This window comes from Mytilus trossulus, chromosome 14 (genome assembly GCF_036588685.1).
Source record: "Mytilus trossulus isolate FHL-02 chromosome 14, PNRI_Mtr1.1.1.hap1, whole genome shotgun sequence".
NCBI classification, from domain to species: Eukaryota; Metazoa; Mollusca; class Bivalvia; order Mytilida; family Mytilidae; genus Mytilus; species Mytilus trossulus.
In genome coordinates, this window is record NC_086386.1 from 21,301,435 (window position 1) to 21,323,365 (window position 21,931).

General features: G+C 32.2%; 1 protein-coding gene across 1 annotated transcript in view; it reads left to right on the forward strand.

Moving 5' to 3' along the window:
* The window catches only part of LOC134697569 (uncharacterized), a 53,810-nt gene that overhangs the window by 11,683 nt on the left and 20,196 nt on the right, over positions 1 to 21,931 (forward strand). Inside the window, exons 4-9 of the mRNA XM_063559852.1 lie at positions 2,064 to 2,129; positions 3,092 to 3,175; positions 6,357 to 6,425; positions 11,466 to 11,549; positions 20,653 to 20,848; positions 21,432 to 21,518. Coding sequence (XP_063415922.1) covers positions 2,064 to 2,129; positions 3,092 to 3,175; positions 6,357 to 6,425; positions 11,466 to 11,549; positions 20,653 to 20,848; positions 21,432 to 21,518 — 586 coding nt within the window. The remainder of the gene's footprint in view (positions 1 to 2,063; positions 2,130 to 3,091; positions 3,176 to 6,356; positions 6,426 to 11,465; positions 11,550 to 20,652; positions 20,849 to 21,431; positions 21,519 to 21,931) is intronic.

Genomic DNA, 21,931 nt, shown 5'->3' on the forward strand with positions numbered 1-21,931 from the left:
ATGGTGATGACCAACAAAACGTGCGGTTGTTACAGCGACATCCCTGTTTCTCTCATGCTGATAATCTGCCATCTTGCTGCAGTCAAGAGTTGTCGATCGCGAGAACCCATTACAAGGTGTCAATCACATAACTTTAAAAACTTGGTCTTTTAAAGTGTTGACAAAAATGAGGATACAAATATCTGCTTTGCTGTATACGGGTACAGTAGCTGCATGTGCAGAAAGGAATTTATCGAGTCGATATTTATTGATTAAACTCAGGTGAATCGGATACTTAAATAATGTTTAACAAGTTCTATTTTACCAAATTATATCACAAAAAAATTAAAAGTGTTTTTTTAATTTCAATTTTAATTTGGTGTTGCAATACTTTTCCCCATTTGTATAGATGCCTAATCTAATGAACTTTCCGTTAGTCACATGTCCAATGTCCTTGACCTCATTTTCATGGTTCACTGACTACTTGAAAAAAAAAGGATAGCTATATTTGGTATGTGCGTACCTTGCAAGATCCTCATCCCCGTCAGACAGTTGGCCTGTTTTTCTTTATTTATTTACAATATGTCAACTATATTTGTTGTATGGAAGAATTGTTAGATGTACATGTCTGCCTGGCATAGTTGATCACACCTTGACCTTATTTTCATTGTTCATTGATCAATGTTTAGTTTTCTTGTTTAAATAAGTTGAGTTTTTGTGACAGTTAAATAAAGCTTTATTCTTAGAACTATCAACACAATATCAATGATTTGTAAAGAAGGGACATTTCAGCGTGTGCACTCTTGTTTTTTGTAGAATCTTTGATAAAAGTGGACCAATTATACATTCCTTGTGAATCAATGTTTTTACTTAATGTATATCTTTATTTTAGTAATGGGTTAATGTTTTAGATATTTAATCTAGCTCAATTAAGAATTGTTTGTTTTTTATAAATTTTCTAATGGTTGTCTACCAAGTGATTACTAATTTTAATTATAATACATTTAATTTCAGAGCAAGTAATAGAACTGTCTGTCTCCAAGTTAAAAGAAGTATTAACCTCAATATTTTTTAGCTTTTGCTCAATTTTGGTTTGAAAATATTATTTATTTTTGAAATTTTCCTTGATTGTTGTCCTTTTACATTTCTTTTAAATCTTCATCTCCATCTATATTTTTGTTTTCTAGTGATTTTAGTATTTTCCACTATTTTTGTGGATTTTTATTCATCGAATCTGAAAATTGACCAAAGATCTTCTCTATATATTATATTTTGTTTGTTTCTTTATCTTTCTAAAAGATTTTAGTTAACAAAAATATTTATGTTTCAGTGAACAGTTAAAGGGATTTTGTCTTGATTCTTTTCCGACTGCATTTATTGACTTTTTATATTCATACACATTATTTGACCATTTATATTCATAACCATTATCTGATTTTTTTTCTTTTTTGTTTGTTTGTTTCTTTTAAAGTTTGGTATTCCTCTTACATGTTTTAGTGTACGATAATTTTCTGTTAAGTTGCATTAATTAAATCAAGTCCACTAGCTGTCTAATCTTTCCCATTTTGATTTTACTATATTTCTTTGATTCAAAGTTTATAATTTCATTTATAAAAATGTCAGATGATAGGGTTTGGATTAATATATTTTTGGAGTTATCGTTCCACATAATTTCGAGGTAATATATTTTGAGAATGTACATTAAATAATAGTCAGATCATGCTTAATTGCAATCAATTAATGCTCAACACAAATTTGTAACCTTTAGGAGTATTTTGCTTCACCCCAATTAAAGTTCTATTATTTTGGTCAAAAGGTTTTAATTTTGTTTTGTGAGCTGCATACGATTTTGACTAATGTGTGTGTCTCCCAAGGGTGTTTACCATTTCTTTTTTCTTGCTGTTAGTGACCATTTTAAATCGTTCTAGTTTATATATATACATTTTACACGTACAACAACGGAAGATACAATATACACATACATGTATTAAGATACATTTGAAACACTGTCGTAGTTATTTTTTCTTTTTCTTAACCGTATGAAAGAGAGAAAAAAATCATGTTTTATAATTATACAATTTTAGTGAGATTCATAATAAAGATCGAGAACTCAAGATAGCCAATGACAAACTAACACATCTCAACGAACGGTAAGTATCAGATAGAAATATGTTCTGTCTGGTTAATATATCTGAATTGGCACTACATTTTGCATTTTTAATAAACAAGACGGTAGCCATGCTGTCATGATAGGTTTTGATATCTGTTAATTGTATGTGCATTGCATCGTTGGAACCCATACTTGGCAGTATTAATGGAATTGACGCGTTTCCATCAAATATGTAAACCTATATGTGTGGACGACACGCGCGTTTGGCGAATTAAATTTGAAACCTGGTACCTTTTGTTAGATATTATTCGTGTATTTCTCTGTCATATATGTTCTCCCATTTATTTGTATTGTAGTCCTGTCATGTAATGTTGTCATTTTAATGTGATATTTAACATTTCCATAAAAGCGGGCGGTTTGGCATGCCACACAACCAGGTTTAATCCACCATTTCTTATCTTAAAACGTCCTGTGGTACTAAGTAAGGAAAATGGCCATTGTTATATTATAGTTCGTTTCTGTGTGTTAAATTTTAATGTTGTGTTTCTGTTGTTTCGTAGTTCTCCTGTTATATTTGATATGTTTCACTCAGTTAAAGTTTGTAACCCAGATTTGTTTTTTTTTATCTCAATTTGTTTATGAATTTCGAACGGCGGTATACTAATGTTGCCTTTATTTAATATGTTTGCATGCCTTTACATACATTTAACGAATAATGTTGAATGAACTATGATTTGGTTTTGTTTGGTCACATCAATACCTGATTGTATAAAATAATAAAGTCAAATATGATGCAAGAGAGTTTTTCGTCGCGAGCAATTTTTAAAATGGGATTGAAAAATTATACTCTCTAATCAACTACAAACTATTTGACCTGTTTAGATTTATAATTTCAATATATATTTCCATTCCGGAAATTGATTGAGGTTAAACTTGCATTTTGTTTAACCCAGCATGAAAAATGAGTGATGTCATAAAGCTTACAATACCTATATTTTGCAGTCTTGGTCAATTAGAAAAAGAAAGTGCTTCACTCAAAATAGCACTTCATGCTACTAAGCAAGAAAAAGACGAAATGCATTTAAGGTATGAGATGTATAATCACAAAGAATCAAATTCACAGTATTAGGTGCATATTGCCAGCTTAAGTTATACCATGTATTGCTCAAAATAAAAATTAAAATTAAACATGCTAAACTCCATTAAGTAAAATGCAGTATTATTTAAATTTTGGTTACCATGCAGATAATATTTACCATATGTGCAATAAATATATATATAAATATAACTCTTTGTTGGTATTTTTAAGCAAATTGAGATTACACATGTTTAAAGACACTTCATTTTAGCTCTGCTGGCCTAAAAGGCCAAGTGAGCTTTTCCCAACCAACCAAGATGGCCGCCATGGCTAAAAATAGAACATGGAGGTTAAATGCAGTTTTTGGTTATTACTCAAAAACCAAAGCATTTAGAGCAAATCTGACAAGAGGTAACATTGTTAATCTCGTCAAGATCTATCTGCCCTGAACTTTTAAGATTAATGGGACAACCTGTTGTTTGGTTGCTGCCCCTGAATTGGTAATTTTAAGGAAATTTTGCTGTTTTTGGATATTATCTTGAATATTATTATGGATAGAGATAAACTGTAAACAGCGAAAATGTTCAGCAAAGTATGATCTACAAATAAGTCAACAAGACCAAAATGGTCAGTTGACCCTTTTTGGAGTTATTGCCCTATATAGTCAATTTTTAACCATTTTTCGTAAATCTTAGTTAACTTTTACAAAAATCTTCTCCTCTGAAACTACTGGGCCAAATTTTACAAAACATAGCCAAAATAATTATTTGGCTATTTATTTTGAAAATTGTGTTTTGTGACCGGGCAAACCAACCAAGATGGCGGCTACGGCTAAAAAAAGAACATAGGGGTAAAATGCAGTTTTTGGCTTATAACTCAAAAACCAAAGCATTTAGAGCAAATCTGACAAGAAGTAAGTTTGTCTATCTGGTCAAGATCTATCTGCCCTGAAATTTTTCAATAAACCGTTGTCAAAACCTATCCCAGCACCCCAACTCCATAGATCATAAGGTGTTTCGAACATCTATTTAGACCAATTAGAATTAACTTATTGACCATAGCCATGTCCATCGTCAGGAGCCCAAGCCATTGCATAGTGACACTTATTATAAAAATACTGTAATTTTTATTAGGGGCTCGACACCTCATGATCTGTAATTTTTAGATGTATCTGACAACTCGTTGTTAGGTTGCTGCCCCTAAATTGGTAATTTTAAGGAAATTTAGCTGTTTTGGGTTATTATCTTGAATATTATTATAGATAGAGATAAACTGTAAACAGCAATAATGTACAGCAGTTTAAGACTAAAAAATAAGTCAAAATGAGCAAAATGGTCAATTGAGCCCCTAAGAAGTTATTGTCCTTTATAATCAATTTTTAACAATTTTCATAAAATTTGTAATTTTTTACTAACATTTTCCACTGAAACTACACGGACAAGTTCATTATAGATAGAGATAATTGTAAGCAGCAAGAATGTTCAGTAAAGTAAGATGTACAAACACATCACAATCACCTAAACACAATTATGTCATGAACTGTCTTCTTTTTTTTTAGCTCATCTGGCCTAAAAGGCCATGTGAGCTTTTCTCATCACTTGGCGTCCGTCGTCGTCGTCGTCGTCGTCGTCTGTCGTCGTTAACAATTTTTCAAACATCTTCTCCTCTGAAACTACTGAATGGATTTGAATGAAACTTAGCATGATTGTTCCTTAGATTATCCTGCACAAAGTGTGTGCTTCGATTATTGATCCGTCAACAAATATGGCCGCCGTTACTTAAAATAGAACATAGTGGTCAAATGCAGTTTTTGGCTTATATCTCAAAAATTAAAGCATTTAGAGCAAATCTGACAAGGGGTAAAAATGTTCATTAGGTCAAGATCTATCAGCCCTGAAATTCTCATATGAATCAAACAACCCATTGTTGGGTTGCTGCCACTTAATTGGTAATTTTAAGGAAATTTTGCAGTTTTGGTCATTATCTTGAATATTATTATAGATAAAGATAAACTGTAAACAGCAAAAATGATCAGCAAAGTAAGATCTACAAATAACTTTATATGACCAAAATTGTCAATTGATCCCTTAAGGGATTATTGTCTCTAATGACAATTTTTCACAATTTGTTCATCATATTTGCTAACTTTAAAAAATCTTCTCCTCTAAAACTACTCAACCAAATTCAACCAAACTTCAACTGAATGATCAGTAGGGTGTATAAAATAAAGTTTGTGCTTTATTTTTTATTTCGTCAAAAAACATGGCTGTCATGGCTAAAAATAGAACACAGGGTAAAATGCAGTTTTTGGCTTACATCTCAAAAACTCAAACATTTAGAGCAAATAAGACAAGAAGTTAAAATATTTATAAGGTCAAGGTTTACCTGTCCTGAAATTTTCAGCCGAATTGGGTAACTGGTTTTTCAGGTATAATGCCCCTGAATTGATGATTTTAAAGAATTTTTGCCGTTTTTGGTTATTATCTTGAATATTATGATAGATACAGATAAACTGTTAATAGCAATAATGTTGAGCAAAGTAAGATCTACAAATAAGTCATTTGACCAAAATTGTCAATTTACCCCTTAAGGAGTTATTGCCCTTTAAAGATTTTTTTCACAATTTGTTCATCATGTTGACTTATTTTAAAAAAATCTTCTCCTTTGAAACTGCTGTATCAATTTCAGCCAAACTTAGGCTTAATGAGTTTCAGAGTATCTAGTATAAATTTTATATTTCATTTCCTTTTATGTCAAGAAACATAGCTCCTACGGCTAAAATAGAACATAGGAGAAAAGAACATTTAAATAAATTGAAAAGCCAAAATAATCATTGATGAGAGATTTAACCAAAAAAATTAAGGTGAGCGATTCAGGCTCTTGAGAGCCTCTTGTTTTAATTCACATATAACAAGGTGAGCGACACAGGCTCTTTAGAGCCTCTAGTTAATGATTATTGCATAACATGTAATACTTTTGTAATGTGAAGCACAATTTGATTAAAAATATGTGTTTTATGTTGATAATTACAAATAATTGTTTCACATTAAGGCACTGCGTATCCTACTCTTGAAATAAAAGTTAACCTGTTGCGTTTTATTGCATTGTAGCATTCATTTACGTATTGATGTATAGTATTTGCAAGAAGAGACAACTTCATTCCATTTTTTTATGATTTTAAAATTTCAGACCATTAGTACAAGAGAAAGATCGAGAACTCGAGGGTATCAAGAATAAACTCGCACATTTTCAGATTAGGTAAACACTAATAAAGTAGAAATTGAAAATAGTAGCACCTCCAAACAATGTTACTAAATGTTTTTCTTCACATTACATGCGTACTTATTGTAATACATGTAACATGTTTATAGGTATATATACCTTTACAAGCATAAGCACGATAATTCACTCGAAACACATACGGGATATACTGGCTCGATCATGTGGGCCACAAACATAAGATTCGTAAATCAATGATAATATTGCTTGAATGTATATCTATAAACTATTATATTCCTTTTCATTTCGAAATATTCAATAGTCGTGGTTGTCTTTCTTGTTTGTAATTATAAAATGTAGATGACTGACGATTATAAGTCGCACTGGATTTATCCAAGGTGCTACAAATGATGACAAGGTTTCTTGTAAACAACGTCTCCCCCTAGTGTTAATACAAATCTTATTTTTTCATGCACTGAGTAGTCTGAAAATTATTTACAAACTTAAAACTAGAAAGTTTATAAGGGGCCTCGCCTTGTTGCCGGTCGCCTATAGTGATAAGTCTGTCCGTCCTTAACAAATGTGTCCGTTCTTGATATATTGAACCGTAAGGATTTCAAAGTTCGTACTTGACATGTATATTAAAGGGAAACTTCGCAAAAAAATCAAAAATTCATATTATGTCCATTCTGTATAAAAATGCTCATATTTATAAATATTAAAGTTTTATTCCGCTAGATAAGAGATCACCATCGATTTTAAATTTTGAGTATCAGTTCTTTCCGTTCCGCCATTTTGTTATCTTGTCCAAATAAAAATCACGATATGTCTATAAACCATAAAGAAACAAAACTACAGTAACCGATGTTGTCGTAATTACGTGTCGATATCTTGTCAATCGTACGGTTGTTTTATCTGACTGACTAACTTGATTCGGAAAATGTTCTTATATTTTTAATAACCATATAGTCTGTTATTTTTAAACTGTTAATATTGGAATTAGTTAAAAAGTCAAAGTTCAAATCATAAATAAGAGTTCCGTGAAAATTGTTTTCGAAAATCTAATTCGTTCATAATTCTTTAAAGTAATATACTTTATTCAAATAAATTAGGATCTTCGCTCCACTGATCACCCGCATGGCTTAAGGTATTACTCCCAAAGGTATTGTGAGGGGTGTAAGGTGACACGACCAGGTATTCAAGCGATGTCCTGTCGGGCCTGCAAGTTCATGCATCGTTTCACTTCTGTAGGTATTGATCAGTGTACACGGCCGATAACTTATAACTTTCCATTTTGAACTATCAGGTGCATGTATAATATACATCTCTGTCTTGCGTGTCCGAAAGTGATATAATATACTAGTCATTACTTAACTCATACGCTTGTTTGTAAATAAAATTTCTGGTGTAAAGAATATTATTTATAAAAAAAAAAAAAAATGATACCAAAAAAAAAATTGAAGATATACAAATATACGTATTTTTTCCAAGGGTTAATTTGGGGAAAATCAGAGACATATAATTGTATTATATGTCTCTGGGACAATGTAATATTTACTCGTTGTCAATAGTAAAGGACATAGTTGGATCATTCCAGAAATGTTGATTAAAAAAACGTGCGCACTTGTCGACGATTCGTTTATACGCCCGGATAGAAAGTTACGGAACTACAGCGCAATTTATAAATATATACATGTATACATTGAACATAAGAAAGAAACATACATTTTGTGCAAATTGGGGTAAAAGTTTTGTAAATAGACTAGTCCACGTATACCAACAGTATGTAATCATCCAATTCGATAGACTATTGTATACCAAAAAAAGAAGAAGAAGAAGAAGAGGACCAATTTGATTTAAATACAGGTCGATCTATAACTTGCTTTGGTTCATCGAAGTTATGAACATAGTAAAATCACAGATTTATATATCAATTATAAAGAAAGAAATTCGTCATCACCACAACTGTTCCGACATATGCAACTGGACGTACACTAATAATCCCCGAGGGATGTGAATATTTTCTAGGAAAGCTATTGAGTATTAAAGTTTCAAATAATTTTCGGGATTTATTTTCTTTCTTGATATTCAATGACAGCAAATTTAAAGAATAAACTGCTTGTCATATATTTGTCCGCTTTAGGGGTATTCTTGCCAGTTGAACAGACTTATAATTACATTCAAAAATAGGGAAAGATGACATTAAATTCGTTGTCTTTTGTTTTTAAACATCTTTGGTCAAATAGGTATTAAGTATTATACGTTGTGAGACGAAGACTACTTTAATAAGGACGTCCCCGATTATGATTAAATTTGGTTGACGTTTTTCACACTTGATAAAGAATATCTATTCGTAATTTTTCGATTCCATTCCAAGAAGACCTTAAATTTGCTGTCAATGTTTTAAGACTTCTCAAGTACAAAAGTATTTTTTCTTTATTCGTTCATATTATATTCCGCTTCGGTAGAGTTATCTTCAGTGAGTTCCAGTTATTAATTTGTACGTGGCTTTTAAAAAGTCTAAATCTAAGTGTTCTCATTCATTTATTTGCCTAATAAAGACAAATAAAAATACTTTGGTAAAGCTATTTATAATTTCTAAGTTCTCCTTTTTATTAGACATCAATCAAGGACAAAAGGTGTAAATCATTTCAATCGGACATATGAATTAAGTTTCCCGTCTTTAACCAAAAATTGTGTATTTCTTAGTAAATTAACTTATTTGAATTCAAATAAATAATAGCACCAAACATAATTAAATAATTCCACGGCGATCAATTTTTATTTGTCACCAACTTGAATATATATTTTAAATATGTGTATTTGATGCTCCCCTTGTCTTACAATTCACTGATCCGAATAGACAGTCACACCTGGCAAGGTGTGCCCGAAAGGCGTGGTTAAATACCGAAGTGCAAATAACAATTTACCTTTCAACAAGCCATCTACGAGTATTGCTACAGAACCGTGAATACACACATCGTATCAACCAAGTCATAGCAGAGATAGTAAAAGGTCAATAAGAGTACACCAACATATTGTCTTTACAGATTATTGTACTTTACTTTGTTCACCTTATCAGTCCGAAAATACATTAATTAAAAATCAATTTATAACTGTTTGTGTTGTCTACCAAAATAATTCGAATATATACGTTTAACATAGAAAATTTATCTCATGAATAAGTACAATTGAACGTATGTGCGTTTTATCTTCTTATTATCGGATGGTTATTAGATAAAGCATAAGTCATCGGCGCGCTTACGATTACGTTAAAATATGATTAAAAACCAAGACTTTTAATGATTGTTTTTTAAATCCCGGCATGCAAAAACCAGGAGAAAACGTCACGACCTACAGGAAGTAGTTAATATTTTTTCATTAAATATTGAATTTCTCCTTTATTACTGCACATATAGCGATAAAACTTTGTGAATATATATATTATGTCATAATGAACATATTTAAACCATAAGTAAAAAATCGTGAATTTTCCCTTTAACCAAAGTCAGATGATGTGTCATGGTGTATATACAACTTCCTAGGTCAAAGACTTTGGTTTCATTTGACAATCGCATGTCTTATGGTAAGGATAGTGTCCGCTCTATATCTTGAAAACCGTTATAATTTCAAATATATACTTGACATAAATATAAACCAACAGCAATGTCATAATGTATGCGCAACATCCTAGGTCAAAGCGTTCTTGAATAATAGTAATCGAGTATGACTTTGACCAAAAGTCATAAATATAAAACAATTGAGGGCATCGAAACCAAAAGGTTTATCATCATATCAAGTCTCTGGTCTTCTATACCGGAATAAAATTAAACATTTGTTTACAAATGTGTATATTGTGTGATAAAATGGAAATCGTCGAATCAATATATTCATATAAATTTTGCCAATAACGATATTATTGAACAGAGGTATACTACTGTTGCCTTTATTATTTATGGGTTGATACTACAGTAACAGTTTTTTTTTCCTGAAGAAACAAGACGTAACATTTTTTTTATGATTCGACAATCATTTGGGGATCATTGGTTATATATCTAAGAAAATTCAGATATTAACATGATTATTTACAATAAAGTAATGTTACATGTTCTAGTTGTCGTCAATCAGAAAACGAAAATGCTTCACTAAAGACAGCATTTCAGGGAAATATGCAAGAAAAGAATGAGTTGATTCTTAAGTAAGGCATACACGGTTAGGATTCATAGCAGACCTTATCACATTATTGAGCAAAAGATTAGTCATATTTTACTGAGGAATTATATTCAAAAGTCATGATACGCAGCTCCCCTCCCATTATATTGATTAAGATGAAGTTTTGTGTGCATTTAAGCTGGTTGAACCAATATACATAGAAGATTAATATAACTTTGTATCCAACATATATACCTTTTGAGATATCATACTTTATAAATTGAAAAGAGCCGAGCCCTTCATGCATGTTTTGATAGTTTATATCTGGTGTAATGTTAGGTAAGACGAGGAAGAAAGTTTAGAAATCAAAAACATGTGCCATGTAATCCGTCTCTATCGAAAGTTTTCACATTTTGTGTGACCTCTTTTATAGCTAACTCAAAATATTACGATCTTTCGAATACAAATCTGTTTTAAAAATACTAGTAAACAATTGAATAGCCCTTAATCAGTACATGTATTAAAAACATAATTACTAATATCAGAGAGACCATTTATTCCTTGCATTTCGATGGTTTGTATTTGTATTGTACCAAATATGAACTTCATACTATGTTCTATGAGACTTCTATTTTATATTAATAAAGGGTTGAAATGTTGCTGTATCAAATTTTTGTTTACAAGAAGTTGAAATTAATAGGGTACTTCGAATTTGTTTACAACTTTTTTACGCAGAAACTCATACAAATTGTTTAATTGTTGTTTCTGTTCAAACCCAAGGTTTTAAAATAACATTAAATTTTAAGGCCATATTTAGTTTTTTTCAATTCATTATTCATAGAGGTTGTGCTGTGTCTATATTGTTATTTTATCTTATCGACATCGTACAATGACATAACTTTTGGATTACTTTTATTTACTTTACAGAGTTCAACATGTTGAAGAGGAAAACGCGAGCATATCGAACAATTTAGAAAAGAAGTCTAGAGAAAACGAAGATTTGAAAACAAGGTTAATACTAGTAAACATGTTGAAAGTATAATTTAGATACGTTGAAATGTTAAATGCGTAGTAATCACTGTGTATCATCGCCACCGGAAATTGGGTACTAACGAAGCGGAAAGAAATGAAAAAAAAAGTAAACAAGTTAAGAATTCATTCAATTTAAAGCATTTCCATTCATTTGATGAGGGTGCCGCTTAAGAAATGATTTTCTGATATATAAGTCTTTAAATTATTAGGCCGATCAGTACAAAATTAATACAAGATTTTGTGTAATACTCCAAAACTTGCCACTTAGTACCTGAAAATTTCGAGGTCTATCGTCCTCTGTCGCTCCATTCTCAAGATATTGAACTGTTTTTCATTATTTTTCCAGACACATTTTTAGATTATTATAGTGTGGCATCATATTTACTGAAATTTGTTGTCAAAAAGATGTATTTTAAAGAATATAGACCATAAAAAATAAAGTCTAGGATACCGGCAACTTGCTCGTGTTGACAAATTTACTGTATGGCAACTTGTTTTCAACTGTATGGCAACTTGCTTATTTTAGAATAGTTATTTACCGTACTTTCAAAGAAAATAAAGTGTAAAGTTCAAATATCTAAGGTGGGGGGGGGGGATTACCTTTTTATGTTAAACTGTTTTTGTCCTTTTTATGGAAAGAGAATCGTCCATAGATTTGATTTCCAATAATAATAATGGTGAAATATAATCTCTTTTTTTTGTGAAACCATAAAAAAAGAAGATGTGTTATGATTGCCAATGAGACAACTACCCACAAAAGACCAAAATGACACAAACATTAACAACTATAGGTCACCGTACGGCCTTTAAGAACGAGCAAAGCCCATACCACATAGTCAGCTATAAAAGGCCCCGATAAGACAATGTTTATGCCCGCGTCACACTGTCCCGATTTTGATATAAGATGGACACCCGAATGCGAAAAATGTAAGTTCGTACGAAGTTGGTCCCGATTTCGTTAAAATACCAAAAAGTGACCGAAGCAAGTACGATGAATAACGAAGTCTATACGATGGTGCCGAAATTAAATACGATAGTAAAAGATGGACATACGAAGGTTATCCGAAGACGGGTATTTAAGCTTTATATCCCAGCCGAAGCCTACACGATAGATCACGAAGGCTACACGATGAATTACGAAGGCTACACGATAGATTACGATGATGGCGCGATGGCCATACGATGTCTGAAGTACGTTTTACCTGTTTTGAACTTTTTTATGATACGAACAGAATTTCGACAACATATCGTTTCTGTACAATCTGCCATGAATGACGGGAAACCGATTGTTTTGTCTAATTCTTATACAAACTAGTTTATTATCCCCATCGCCTAGTACATGTAAGTTGCGTGTAGATAAAATTGTTCTGGACACTCTAAAACAAAAATGCTCAAAACTTGGAATGGTGTTACTCGTTAAGAATATCTTGAGCGCTATTGACTTTAAAATTCAAAGGTCAAGGTCACAGTGGCAGTTGTAATACAAGACAATATCACCCTATGGACACTCTAAAACAATATGCTTCAAAAGATTTTAACCACATTTGGTATATTGTACCTCCTTGTAATGATCTGACATTTTTTACGTTCAAGGCCAAAGGCCAAGGTGATGCAGATGGACTTGTTTTTTCTCCTTGAAATAGCATAATACACAGGAAATTGGTTGCTCAATTTTTTACCTGCTGGTTCAAAAGACAATATTAAAGGTATTTCCAGTTACTGAATGATTAAGTTGATTTCTAAAAAAATTGTTTATGATTCAAATATGCATATTTAATTTACCATTTTCTGCATGTGTCATATACAAATATTCTGTCCATATTTGTCCCCAATATGTTACATACGAGATGATGCCACGCTCGGCATTGACTGGTTTGAACTGTAAAATGTTTGGACTAGTCTGAATAATCACCCATAATTATGCCCATGTTTACTGATCTTTCTGCAAGGTAAGATAATGGGTTCGTTGATCCCTTTTATTCAAAAAGAGCTCTTTCGAGGAGAAAATCATAATAATATAGACAAAAGGAAGGATGTGGAGAAAGCATACAAAAGCGGCAAAATATGACATATAGAAAACAAAATGGTTATGGTGTAAACATTTGTGTGACAACAACTCAGACGATATATAAAAATATCAGAACAATGAAGAAAAAGTTGGTTTCCCTATATATGTGTTCCTGCAGTGTTGGCAACGGACAAAAAGCAAAAGTGTCGGACAAAAAGCAAAGTTATCGGACAAAAAGCAAAAACGGACAAAGAGCATATTGCGGACAAAAAGCATCGTATCATTGGTATACGAGGCGCGTTTAGGATTTTCATTATGTTACTTGATATGAAAAATTGATAAAAAATAATATTTGACTTGATAAAGTAAATCCTGAGCCTGTAGTAGCTGCTCTTCTTGTTCCATTTGAATTAATAGAAACAACGCTATCGCCTTTTTAGATCTCATAGTATCATATGATATGAGCTCCATGTTTTGTTAATGTCTTTATTAACTGTCGTATTAGACTGACCAGTGCATATCGCGCATAGCACTTTAAATGTATTTAAGCGCGAAAATTAACTTGCATTTAGCTGGATTTATTGCCGTCGTAGTTCCATCTTGTCGCCTTCGTACTTTTATTCGATGGCAACACGACGGGATCACGAGGTCTTCACGTAGTCGTGCTGCCATCGTAAGACCTTCGTGATTCATTCGCGTAGACATCGTAATGTCAAAACTGCCCGATGGAAACGATGGAAACACGAATGCAATACGATGTTCAAAGATGCATTCCCGGTGATATTACGATGGTGAGGATGGTGATACGAACTCAATACGAACCCTCAACATCAGACGCACCTTCGGGGATTATTTAACATGTTAAAAAATTTAGAACCCTTCCCGAAGTCGTCCCCGAAGGCTAGAAAAATTCGCCGATTGTTACTTAAAGATGGCACTACGAATAGCCCGTTTATGGATACGATCAGATCCGATTTTGAAAATTTCCATAACCGTGTTGCCATCGGCGTAAAAATCGGGATAGTGTGACACGGGCATTAACAATTCAAAAGAGAAAAATAACGGCAACAAATGGCAACAATCAGCATTTATTTGATACCAAATAATGCAAAATAGGAGGTTGAACATGTCACAAAGATCTCAAAAACTTGGTCCAAAGGAAAATTTCAATCAATAAGAGTGATACCTTTCCTGAAACCATAGACATATATCTATCAAGAGGTAAACAAATCATATGCATTTCTGCTGTTTTCAGTTTTCCATAAAATTGAATTGAAAAGATCGAGCATCAAACCTTTGTTGAAAAACAATACAAAATGACTTATAAAACATGTTAAAAACAATCTAAATGTTCATATAAAACCACTATGAAGGCTTTTATTTTATTATTCAAATATCAACTATCTAAAAATCAATTCAATTGTACAAAAACTTTCATATTTAGAAAATTTACCATGGCTATAATGCGAAACTAAACTTGTAACTGTGTATTGGTATACCTGAAGCTGTCTCATAAGTGAGCAATCATTTAACTACAAAAAAGAGGATAGAAGTTCAATGTTTGTTTCTTGAAACATATACTAAATGAACCAAAATTTAAAAAATGAACTAAATACAAAGACTATATAGCAAAGGTTACGGATTCAAGTTGGGTCACGCAGGTGTAACAAATGCGGCAGTGTTAAACACGTAGGAATATCTCATGCCTCTCTTTATATGTCTAACCAATGTAGTTATTTCTGACTTCTATTTGCAATGTATCCAAAACGTTAAAAGGAAAAGCCACTTCTTATCCAGCTAAAACCATGGTCAGTCCTATGATGTAATATAAATAATTTAGATGTATATGGAATGTTTGATAAGTTATATTGACCCAGAGTACCTGGACGGAATTGTGAAAAATAAAGTACCTTTTCAATTTGCAATTCGTAAAATAACTGAACAGTTTGGCCTGGTAGAAGAGGCTGAAAATGAGGACTTGATTCTCAAGTTGATGTCAAATTTTCTAGTCTAAGGCTTCAGAAATGTAAAGATGGGCCTAAGCTTTTTATATATCAACTCAGAGTTGTTAAAAAGGACTTGGAGATGAAAGAGTGCTTCAACTTGTGACACCTTACATATTACTTTCTGATTTATACACTGGTTTTGATGAGTTAAAATAAAAATCAGTAAACCTTCGCAATTTCTTTTAATAAAATTATTTAAGCAATGAGTCGTATGAATACCCTGACTGAGATGTAACCTTGATCTATAAGAGCCCCCGCCATAAAAAAATAATGTTTGTGCCCTATATATAGTATTCACTCATTCTATCTGTTTGTTACACTTTCCTACGTCTTGACGATAACCAAAGTTTGCTACGACTGATTGACATAAAACATTTACTCAACAATATACATAACCAGAAGAAGAATCCCTTTTGCTGTTTGGAGCATGTTCGATTATTTATAAAATACATGTAGTGTCCTTTTTCTTGGAGTCAATCACTCCGTCTGCTTTTCCGTCCGTTCAGTTGTCTGTTCATGTGTCAATAAAAAAAAAACATGGTACTTGCGTGTGTATTCTGAAAATTAGTCAGCTTTATAAAAGATTCCTTATGGAGCTTGGCATTTCTGCGAATTTGTACAGTGGTTTTCAAACTTTTGAATAGAATGAAGAGATGCACTTTCCCTTTTCATTGCTTTTGTGTTCGTTTGGAAAAAGGGTAAATTAGTTGTTGTTAACTCTTATCAGTATTTAAAATTTGTTGTTAACTGTTTTTGTCAAAATCAAGGTGATGTTAACATATTCACGGACCCTCTACCCCCCCCCCCCCCAAAAAAAAAAAAAAACCAGCACCACCACCATCTAATTATGCATTAAATCGAACTAGCATTTGATTGACAGCATTTAAGATGTATACAAATTATATATTTTCAAAAAAAAACTGACAAGAAAATTAATTGTAAATGCAATTCACGATTTTTTTCTCCTTACTTTCGATGAAAACAAAGTATTTTCCTAATTTTTCTTTTTACAAATGAATCATTTCAGAAATTAGATAATAAATTTTTTTTATGTGTCTGTTCGAATTCTCGATCCTGTGGTTCGGTGGTTGTCGTTGCTTCATCTATGATCTTATTTGTTGTTTTCATAAATTGTTTTGTTATAAGTTAGGCCCTTAGTTTTCTTGTTGAGTCCTTCCACATTTTTCGGTCGGTGCTTTTTATAGCCAACTATAACATGTATAAGGTACGAGTTTTCGTTGTTGAAAATCGAAAAGCGGTACGCAACGAGGACTTCTGAACTAAATTAACGGCATATATTTATTAATATTTGATAAGTACGACATTTTGTATATTTGTAAGCCTGTAGATCTTTAATATCAACAAAATATCGTCACTTGATATTATTTAAACAGTGATTAATTTCCTCTTAACATTATTATAAATTGCAAGACGCCGTATAGACAGAAGTTGTTATTTTGCAATTCGCCGTACAACGTCCTGCAATTCGCCGTACAACAAACAAACAATTTTTTTGTCCATATTCTTTTAAAAACATGTTTTTGACAACAAATTTCAGTAAATATGATGCCACACTATTATTATCTAAAAACGTGTCTGAAAAAATAATGAAAAACAGTTCAATATCTTGAGAATGGGGCGACAGAGGACGATCGACCTCAAAATTGTCAGGTACTAAGTGGCAAGTTTTGGAGTATTACACAAATTCTTGTATTAATTTTGTACTTATCGGCCTAATACTTTGAAGAATTATATATCAGAAAATCATTTCTTAAGCGGCATCCTCATCAAATGAATGGAAATGCTTTAAATTGAATGAATTCTTAACTTGTTTACTTTTTTTTCTATTTCTCTCCGCTTCGTTAGTACCCAATTACCGGTGGCGATGATACACAGTGGTAATTATCGAGCGCAACCGTGTGAAATGTATCGTAAAATATTGACCAACACAAACAGTATGGACATACATGTATTAACGGTGTGGCAATGCTAATTAACTTCTGACAAATATCGCCCCCCCCCCCCCCCCCCCCCCCCCTCATGTTGATAAACTTCTCTATCAATATCAGGCACTTATATCATTAACAATAGAATAAACTCATCAAAGATACCAGGAAATCGAAAAGTGTTTTTAGATAATATGTAGATATGATTTACTGTCAGGTACATTTTTGCTACCGAAAGACCCATACTAAGGAAGAAACTGTTTTTCTATGAAGTTGTATAAATGTTTAACTATCTGTGCTCTTTCGTCAAATGTTGTTCCATTACATTTTTAAATTGAAATGATCGACAAACGGATTTAAGAATGATTTTCCAATGTCGAAAACTACAGAGTTAAATACTTTGAATCTTTTTCTCCGATTTTATATTGAAATATTCCAACGTATTGCCGATCTTGTGGTAAGGATAATCCAATAAAATTGAGAATGGAAATGGGGAATGTGTCAAAGAGACAACAACCCTACCAAATAAAAAGACAACAGCAGAAGGTCACCAACAGGTCTTCAATGTAGCGAGAAATTCCCGCACCCGGAGGCGTCCTTCAGCTGGCCCCTAAACAAATATATACTAGTTCAGTGATAATGAACGCCATACTAATTTCCAAATTGTACACAAGAAACTAAAATTAAAATAATACAAGACTAACAAAGGCCAGAGGCTCCTGAATTGGGACAGGCGCAAAAATGCGGTGGGGTTAAACATGTTTGTGAGATCTCAACCCTCCCCTATACCTCTAATCAATGTAGAAAAGTAAACGCATAACAATACGCACATTAAAATTCAGTTTAAGAGAAGTCCGAGTCTGATGTCAGAAGATGTAACCAAAGAAAATAAACAAAATGACAATAATACATAAATAACAACAGACTACTAGCAGTTAACTGACATGCCAGCTCCAGACTTCAATTAAACTGACTGAAAGATTATGATTTCATCATATGAACATCAGCCACAATCCTTCCCGTTAGGGGTTAAGTATCATACCATAACATATATGAGAAGAACATAACCCGTGTCATGCCAACAACTGGTTTTAGAATAGATGTGTTTAGTTCCGACGCAAAGACCCTTATCAGTGACTCAATATTAACGCCAAAATATGCAATCTTTAATGACTTGACAACAGTATCGTAATTATATCCCTTCTTAATAAGTCTATTCAAAGGTTTTGTAAGTTTCTGAGGTGAATACTGACACCTTTGTGCTTTATAAAGAATATTTCCATAAACAAATGGATGTGAAATACCTAAACGTATAAGAAGTCGGCATGTTGAGCTATATTTACGAATGATGTCTTTATACCGATGATAAAATTTAGTAAATGTTTTGACTAGTTTGTGATATCGAAAACCCTGGTGTAATAATTTTTCAGTAATACATAAATTTCTCTCGTAAAAATCTTAAACATTGTTACATACACGAACGAATCGTACAAGTTGAGATATATAAACACCGTAAGATGCTGACAAGGGAACGTCACCATCTAAAAACGGATTATTAACGATAGGAAATGAAAAATCATCCCTTTTATCATAAATTTTAGTATTCAGCTTTCCGTTAGTGATATAGATATCAAGATCGAGGAAAGGGCAGTGATCATTGTTAGTATAAGCTTTATTTAAAGTAAGTTCATCAGGATAAATTTCATTAATATACATACTGAAGTCGTCATTATTGAGAGCCAAAATATCATCCAAATATCTAAAAGTATTATAAAATTTGTTTATCAGATGTTGTTTTGATGGGTCTTTGCTTATTTTTGACTTAAATTGTAACTCATAACAATACAAAAAGAGGTCCGCAATAAGTGGTGCACAGTTAGTCCCCATTGGAATTCCGATAATCTGACGATATACGGAATCCCCAAAGCGAACAAAAATGTTAGCTAGTAAAAATTCAAGGGCATATATAGTATCAAAGCATGTCCAATTAACATAGTTTTTGTATAGCACAATCCCATTTTTGTTTGATTTTTTTACACAGGACAAGTTGGTGCCCTTTATGGGTTGCCTTTTGATGTGAGCATAGGCTCCGTGTTGAAAGCCGTAATTAGACCTATCATTGTCATTTGTTTTGTATATATACATTGTGACTTGGATGGAGAGTTCTGAAATTGGCACTCATATTACATATTCTTATTTACGTTTATGATTGCAGCCTAGCTAAAAATTAAAAAAAAAATCCATCAATTTAAATGATTTCATAAAGAGTTGTAATGTGTTTTAATAAGCTTTTCATTTATTGAGCTCTAACAGTTCTTACAGTTCGTCCCCCATAATACAAGAATGATGTTGTTCAATTATATTGACACGTGTTAATTCAATACCAGATGAAATTTAACTTTGTTTTGATGAACATTATTTTTTTCGAATGTGCGCTATTTCATATCTAATTTTGACTTATATGTTAGCTTATTTATAAAAAAGAAGATGTGGTATTATTGGCATTGAGACAACTATCCTCAAAAGACCAAAATGACACAAACATTAACAACTATAGGTCACCGTACGGCGTTCAATAATGAGCAAAGCCCATACCGCATAGTCAGCTATAAAAGTCCCCGATAAGACAATGTAAAACAATCCAAACGAGAAAACTAACGACCTCATTTATGTATAAAAATATATGAAAAACAAATATGTTACACATAAACAAACGATAACTACTGAAGTACAGGCTCCTGAAGTTCATCGAAGATATTTTTAATTAAAATCGATAATAAAAGCAACAAATGAAAAACAAGTGTTCACATATCATCGAAAAAGAGTATAAAACAGTATCATGATTATCAATATCAATATAAATTTCATTAACATTTTTTGATGCATAATGATATTTTGACACTTTTGACGACTTATCCATTTAAATGTTCGTCTTCTTTCTGATTAGTTAATATTTGAAAATTGTATTGTAATTATTAGAGAACTACATAAAACAATGCAGTCGTGATAGTTTTTATTAGAAAGGGAGGCGGGAGATTTAAGATATAATTGTAATTCGTTAGTTACATAATTGGTGGTCTTTGAATTTGTTTGAACTACTTTGATGTGTATTTTGCATTCAGATTGAGTCAAGTAGCTGGAGCAAAACTTATGGCAGGTAATACCAGCATCGCAGACTTGGGCGATAAATTCAGACCGACAAGAATAGCAGAATTATATTCTGAGCTTTATGACAATGAATGGACAGAAGCAGTTGACGACCTCAGCACAAAATGGTCTGAGGACATAATAGTTCGCCATTTATTCATTATACTGCAGGTAGTGTTTAAAAAACAACAACAACATTATATTGTATAAGTTGAAGGCAAAGATATTGCTTTTGAAATTTAAAAAAAAATGAGAATGGAAATGGGGAATGTGTCAAAGAGACAACAACCCGACCATAGAAAAAACAACAGCAGAAGGTCACAAACAAGTCTTCAATGTAGCGAGAAATTACCGCACCCGGAGGCGTCCTTCAGCTGGCCCCTAAACAAATATATACTAGTTCAGTGATAATGAATGTGACTGTGATACATGCATCCAGATTTCGTCCAACAATAAAAATCAACCGCCACGAAATAGCACAACAGTGCTGAAAGTGGCATTAAAACCAATCAATCAATCGCCAATCAACCAATCGATCACTGATACAATTGCCATTGGAAAATAAACTTATGTTTAATCCCTTGAATTGCTTACAAATCAATGTTGTTTCAGTTCATTGCATACTATTTTTTGATAACCTATATTCGGTCCTAATTTATGTCATATTCAATTTTATCACAATTTTAGATTGTATAATATGTCCATTCAGTAACAATTTCCGATTTAATGATTTTTTTACTTTCAAATTTCCCAGGGTTGTTATAGAGCATGCTGTCAGCTTTCAAGTCAACAAATGCAAGACTTGGTTCGAAAGTTGTTTTTGGATAGATCAACTTCGGATGTAAGTATGTTCAGTAAAATTTATTTTCACACTAACATAGGGTAATCGGAATTAAAGACGGTCCAGGTATCATGTTTAGGACTATGTCAGCTCGATACTAAGATTTACAACGAAACAGTTTTTATTTTATTGAAAATAAAATGTATGTGAATAAGGAACGAATGTAAAATATGAAAAGGCATCTATAGTTTTACCTTAAATTTTAAATTCAACAGTATACAATAATACCACAAATAAAAATAAGTCTGCTTAATATCTTGACTTAAATCTAGAAATTGACAATAAGTTTAGGTTAAAAAGAAAATATTTACTACAAAAGAGATGATTCCAGCTTCCTCATTAAGAAATATCCATTTCCATCTGCATGAAACAACATTCCAACAGCGCATGCGTATGGGGAACTATTATATAAA